We start from the raw sequence: 7,386 nt of genomic DNA, 5'->3' as shown, positions 1-7,386 counted from the left end.
ACCATTCTACCCACAATCAATTTAAATGTTTATATCGTGTGTACTATACTAACAACCTAGTACTTTAGTTACACAGAAATGCATTGAATATGTAGTTACAAAAATTAAATGCTATGACAGTAGGAGGGGGTAGACACTTTTTAGTACATATTATTTTCATCTTAGACATTTAATGTATTTATCTTTTAAATGTTTAATATCATTTTTGGTCCTGTATGTTAATATCGGTCATAACTTAAAAACTGTTTATATTAGTCTTTTAACTTATCAAAATGTATCATACAAGTCCTTTTTCGTCTTATTAGTGACGAATTTAACAATTGATTTTTGAATTTTTTTTGTTCACTAATTAAACAAAAAGAAACTAATAAGATTTAAAAAATCAATATAGACCTAAGGACCAAAATGACCTCCCAAATTATCATTAAAAAAAAAGTTACTTTAGTAAAATACTATTCACAATTCTCTATTTTAGATTATTGTTTTAGTACCCCACAAATTTAATAATTTTCAAAGTATATTTGGTTTAAAAAGCAGCACTTGATGATTAAAGTGGCAGTGGCATGAAGAGTTCACATCAGTGAACATTCATTGAGTCTTTTAGCAGTATAAAATCACATTGCATATCTACATGTAATGAACACACCAAAGGAAATCATAGTAAACATAAACATATACACCTGCTGCTGCTGCTGGTGACAACTATTTTTCAGTAGAAGCTTACTCTCATTTCTATCCACCAACCAACAGGTTCTGAACTTTTGTTCCTTTCTTAAATCTTGTTTTTCAATTATTATTTATTTTGATTTTTAATTATAGTTTATACTAATTTCCTAGCAATTTTTTTGTTTAAATTATCTTCCTAGCAATTTTATATGCAATTTCTTTTGCTCTACAAGAAAGCTATCCAAAAGCCTCTTACATATGTTGATTTTATCTACAATTTTATTTGTAGATTTTGCATGTAATTTCTTTTTCTCATAAAGAAAATTGTTCAAAGCTTTATGCTGTGATTTCTTTTACAAATAAAAATGAAAAATCTGCAAATAAAACTACAGATACCTAGAAAGCTTCACTTTGAAAAAGACTAAAATTGAAAATAAGTGTAACTTTAATCGCTAGGTGGGAATAGATATTGCAAGTCTAAACTTGACATGTTAAAAATATCAAAGTTTAACAATGGTATATGTAGTCTGTCATAATTTTATTTTTTCAATCTGAATCTAACTTTTTTTAAAATTTGATCTGTAAATATACAATTCAATTAATGTTTTATATAAATTAAAAAACTAAAAGATAACTATACTTGAAATTTGTGTATAGAAAAAGTTATGAAAACAACTCATAACATCATGAACGTGTTGAGTTATTCATATTGTTCAGTCTATTTTTATAAGATCTTCATGTAAATAAGTGTTATTTTTATATTTTAATTCAAAATATAATATATAATATAATAATACTAATAATAAAAAAAAATTATTTATTTAAATAGGTCAATTTAATAGATTTAAAAGATATTTTTTTATGGTACGAGGTCTAGTTGGTCTGACCTATTTTCATATCTAAAAGAGTATTAAAAAAAATTTTAAAAAAAAATGTGTAAGCAATAATTTTATATACAGGAGAATTAAGGGTTCTCCAACCTTCATACACATGAAACGGAATAAAACCTCCAAAGAAAGATATTACAAACCAATTAAACTTACGACATAAAAGACACCGGGTCTTTGCTAAACTCGTAAAAACTATAATTGGAATGTACAATATCTCCAAAAAAAAGACCATCTGCATATCAGAATCTTGATATTCCAAATCATGTTAGTAACATTCCAAAACCTCGTTCCTAAAGAAAAAATTAAAATTTAAAAATAACTTTATGAAAAATAACACATTAGACTTTTACAAAACTTGCATCTCACAATACAATTTTGAAAACAAACAGAAAACAGTATTGTGGCATTCTCATACATTAAATACAATACTTTACAAAATTAATCTTATTTGCTCAAAATATCATTCACAATTTACAGGTTAAAACAACATGGCCTATGTTTCTCCTTGTGCTGCTTTATCAGAACCTGAACATGAGTTGGTGAAAAACATCATCCACGTTAAAGACCTAGAAGAGTTAAGCTTAGCTGAGTGTACCATCTACAATGTTCCTCACAATCTCAGAAAAGTTAAACCACAAGCTTACACTCCTCAACTTATCTCAATCGGTCCCATTCACCTTGGAAAACAAGAACTTCAACCAATGCAACTACACAAAATAAGATACTACCATTTCTTCTGGGAACGTCTATCTTCAACCAACCAACAATCCATGAAGAACTACAAACTCTATCTTGAAAGCAAAGAACAAGTAATACGAAAGTGTTACGCGGAGAAATTTAGTATCAACAAAGAGGAGTTTGTGGAAAATATTTTGCTGGATGCTGTGTTCATCATGGAACTTTTGTTGAGGAACAGTTCATGGAAATCAGATACTTCAAAACATGAACATGATTACGTGCCATCTAAGTCATTTAGAAGGAAACATACCGATGATTTTATTCTAACACAGGCTTGGTTGAGCAGAACCATTACAAGGGACTTGATTTTGTTGGAAAATCAGATACCTTTTTTTGTGTTGGTGAAGCTTTATGAAACTGTTATTGTTTCTGAAGATGATAAAAAACCTAAACATGAAAATTTTCTTGATCTTGCACTTGAGTACTTTTCATTCTATGATATTCAGAGATCTTCTTCACTTGAAACTAAGTTTGTTTTGGAGAAGAATCAAAGCAAGCAATATTTGTTTGTAAGTGGTGTACTTGGTGATGTTGGTAAGAAAAAACATTCTGATAAATCTGTGAGAAATAATAATAACAACCCTAAGCATTTTACTGATTTGATAAGGTTTTTCTACCTTCCTGCTCATCTAGGAGAAAGTGGTAGCTCTCATAGTTTTCCAAGAACAGCAACAAAGTTAACAGAATCCGGTGTGAGTTTTGAGAAAGTTGTTGGGAGAAGATTACTTGACATCACCTTTGAAAAGAAGCCATTTCTGAGTAATTTTCTTTGCTTAGGTTGCTTACCTTCTTTTTCATGTTTGAATCATTTCAAAGCGCGTCTTCGGATTCCGCAGTTGAAGGTTGATCATACAACAGAATGTCTTTTGAGGAACCTCATTGCTTTGGAGCAATGTCAGTATCAAGAACAGCCTTATATATGTAACTATGTTTCACTTGTGGATTCTCTGATACACACGCAAGTTGATGTTGATTTTCTGGTTGAGAAGGAAGTGATTGTGCATGAAATGGGAAGTGATAAGGAAGTGGCAATGCTTGTGAATGGTCTTTGTAAACATGTTGTGGTGAATTCGAATTGTTATCATGAGATTATAAATGAGCTTAATAAGCATTATCAGAATATGTGGAACCGTACCATGGCTGCATTGTGGTTGGTTTACTTTAGAGATGCTTGGAGAGCAAGTTCTACTTTGGTTGGGATTGCTTTTCTTGTTTATACTGCATTCAACTTTGTTCGTCTTGCCAAAGTTCTCTTCTAATAGAAACTTGAAAAATGTAAGACTTATGATTCTATATATATATGTTTGTATTATGTGTAGCTTGGTTAATGCATGCCTGTACAAATTAATGAATAAATATTAGTGTGTGTGATTGTGTAATGTAATTTCATAAAATATGTATTGGACTATAAATTGTGTAATGATATGATGTTATTGTTTTCTATTATGTTAGTGATGATGTTATTAGTTTCTAGTTTGTTAGTTTATTATAGTTAATTGTTCGTGTGAGTTTAATCATGCATATGTCAATTTTAAGTCGGAGTAAAAAGAAAAGATTTGTGTTAGGTAATTGAGAACTAATGTAAAATTTTGTCAAATTTCTATTATAAAGATTAAATACGTGATAATGTGAATGTTGGATTGTTGTGTGTAAGGAATGTGTTGAATAGCTCGAGTATAGTATCAATTGTGGAAGGGAAATACACCTACACTTAGATTACTGAAAAAATAGCAAGAGTTCTCTCATTTTTATGAGAAAGTGTGAGCAAAGAAGTTAGTTTGTGGGAGAAGGGTTTGTTTTTGAAATATGGAATATAAACACTCTTATAAGAAAATCTAAGAAAATAATGAACATTGTGGTTAAAAGGAGGGTCAATTTTATATACTTACAAGAAACTAAGTGGATGAATTAATAGGTGGAAAAAACTAAACAACTGAAGATTTAAATTTTGATACACTAACAAATTTAAATCGAAAAAGGAGTTTGGAATTAATCTTGACAAAAATAGAAGAAGAATATTTTGGATGACATAAGATTACGAGATTGGATCAAAAGTTTGAGTTATTGAAACACTATCTTTAATGTTATTACTAATAATATGAGGGACAAGATAACACAATATTAGAAAAATAAAAAAATAAAAAAATTAGATCTAGAGATAAAAAATCTTGTTGAGGATTAAAAGGGCATGAAAAGAAAGACGACAACATCTCTTAAATTAATTGTAAGAAGATAATAAAGTAAAGAAAGTATAATGTACTTATTTTCATATTATCATATTAAAATAAAGTAAAGAAAGTTGCATGACTTTGCCTTTAAAGTTTTTGTTAAACGCACGAAACAATTTCTAATACAAAAGCAACAAAACAAGTAAGTATCATAGAAAAATTTCTTTTGCTTTAGAAAAAGGTGTAGAAAAAAATAGTAAGTGGCAAACTTTTAGTTGGAAAAAGACCACATGGTTACTAATTGGGACATAATTTCATTCCAAAAGAAAAGATGATTTGACATGAAATAATTGTGTTAGTTTTGTGTTTTTTTATACACTTAAAATTCATTTTTGGTTCCCCATTTTAAACTTTTAGTTCCAATTTTAAAAATCATTTTTTTATCCCAAATTTTATATTATTTGAAATTTAGTTGGTCTCCATCCAATTTTTACATATGACATCCTCATTACTAACCTGACAAATGTACAACAGAGTCAGATCAAATTTATTTCAATTTTTTATTTAAATTAATTATTTTTACATTGTAAATTAATAACTAGATGTTTTGTAATTATTTAAATTAAATATATATTAATTTCATTTTCATAATTGACAATCTTTTTTAATTTAATTAAAAATTGAAAGACATATAATTTTATTGTATACCTCTTCAAACCCATTTTTTTCCTTTTCCTATATCCATTTCTCTATTCCTCTTATTTTTTATTGGATGTGTTTGTTTAAAGGATTACATTTGTAATCATGAGAATATTGTTCTTTGAAACATTAATGCCAACTATTTTATTTTTGTCTATGTATTTGATAAATTGAAGTTTTTTGAAATATTTATAAAATATATTTAATTTATTATTTTTTTAAAGAAAATTAAAATAATTTAGAATAAGAGGATATGAGTGGTTACCTCTATTTTCATGGAAATGTAAATAATTTAGAGTCAGAGGATATGAGTGGTGGGATGTAATGCATAATTAGATGAAATCATTGCATGATAATCACGCTTATGATTTGGTGAAATTGTCTAAAGGAAAAAGGGCTTTAGAAAACAGGTAGATTTATAAAGTTAAACATGAGAGCAATTCTTAGTATCCAAGGTATAAAGTCAGATTAGTGGTGAAAGGTTTCCGCCAAAAAAAGAGTGTTAATTTTAATGAGATTTTTTCACCGATTGTAAAGATGTCATTAATCACAATTGTGTTGAGTTTGACTGCTACTCTTGATTTAGAGGTTAAGCAAATGGATATAAAAACGACTTTTTTTCATGGTTATGAGGAGGAAGAGATCTGCATGAAACAATCCAGTTTTCAAGTTAAATGCAAAAAAGATCATTTGTGTAGATTGAGAAAAAGTTTATATGGGTTGAAGCAAGCTCCAAGGAAGTGGTACAAGAAGTTTGAGTCAGTTATGTGTGATTAAGGATACCATAAAACTACTTTAGATCATTGCATCTTTGTTAGAAAATTTTCTAACGATGACTTCATTATCCCGATGTTATATGTTGATGATATGTTTGTTGTAGAGAAAATTATTTCAAAATTGACAGGTTAAAGAAACAGTTGAACGAGTCATTTTCCTTGAAAGACACAGGAGTGAGTAAACAAGTTCTAAGCATTAGAATCATGCGCGACAAAAAGGAGAAGAAACTTTGGAATTCACAAGAATATTAGATTGAAAGAGTGATACAAAGATTCAAAATGGAAAGTTTTAATGCGGTAAGCACTCATCTTATTTCAAGTTGAGTTCTAATCAAAGTCCATCAAGTAAAGATGAAACGTTTGATATGAAACGTGTTTCTTATGTGTTTGTTGTGGGTATTATGATATATATGCAATGATGTGTACAAGACTAGATATAGTACAAGTTATTGGTATAGTCAGTAGATTTTTTCTCAAATCCAGTTAGAGTGCATTGAAATTTTATAAAATAGATTTTAAGGTATATTCGCGATACTACTTATATGAGACTTTGCTTTGGAGGAGATAAATATACTCTAGATGGTTACTCTGACTCTGATATGGTTGGAGACATTGATTCCATAAACTTCACTTTGGGCTACATGATGAAGTTTGTAGGGGTAGTTGTGGCTTGGCAGTCTAGATTGCAAAAGTGTGTAGCATTGTCTACTACAGAGGCTGAGTTTATTGTCATTACCAAAGCAAACAAAGAGTTACTATGAAGAATTTTTTGTAGGATCTTTGTTTTGTTCAAGACAAATATATTTTATTTCTTGATATTCAAAAAGCTATTCAACTTGGTAAGAATCCGACTTTTCATAAAGGTCTAAACACATTGTTGTGAGATATTATTGGTGTTGTGATATATCATTGGATACGTGATATTTTGGATGTTAAGTTATTGGAGTTAGCTAAAGTCCATACAAATGATAATGATTCTGATATGATTACTAAAGTGTTACTAAGAGGGAAATTTGAAGCTTGTTGTGATATCGTTGTTTTGACGATTTCCTCCACATAGTTGTGAAAGAGATATTTGTTGGGTTTGGGGTCCCTTCCTATATGGAGAAAGACCCAAATATGATTAGCCCATTTGCATGTCTCACTTATTTAAGTGGAGAGGATCAATTAGGATTGTGAGAGATAGAGAGAAAAGAATACTTCAAAAGAGAGAAAAGTTCGACAGAACCCTATTCCGGTTCTCTTCAACATAATTCTCACTAAATCGACGATTTTGCATTCTTAATCGTCGGATCGAGCTCAAATTTGGAGGGAATGTTTGCAACACATGTATCAACCTTTTGACCGTCTGGATAGATATCTACTTCACGCTGAAGTTGCAGATTTGAGTAATTTTTCAGCTTCTTGATTCTTATTTATAATCTAGTATGCTTTGTGATTTTCATTTGT

General features: G+C 29.3%; 1 protein-coding gene across 1 annotated transcript; it reads left to right on the top strand.

Annotated features, from left to right (window-relative positions):
• The first annotated feature begins 582 nt into the window (after positions 1–582).
• Positions 583–3,606, top strand: LOC131616082 (UPF0481 protein At3g47200-like). Its single transcript, XM_058887310.1, has 2 exons — positions 583–750; positions 2,034–3,606. The coding sequence occupies exon 2, from the start codon at positions 2,045–2,047 to the stop codon at positions 3,551–3,553; it is 1,509 nt and encodes a 502-aa protein (XP_058743293.1). The 5' UTR covers positions 583–750; positions 2,034–2,044; the 3' UTR covers positions 3,554–3,606.
• Positions 3,607–7,386: the final 3,780 nt, after the last annotated feature.

This window comes from Vicia villosa, linkage group LG7, assembly GCF_029867415.1.
Source record: "Vicia villosa cultivar HV-30 ecotype Madison, WI linkage group LG7, Vvil1.0, whole genome shotgun sequence".
NCBI lineage: Eukaryota > Viridiplantae > Streptophyta > Magnoliopsida > Fabales > Fabaceae > Vicia > Vicia villosa.
The sequence above is the reverse complement of the archived record's forward strand: the minus strand, read 5'-3'. Positions and strand labels throughout refer to the sequence as shown.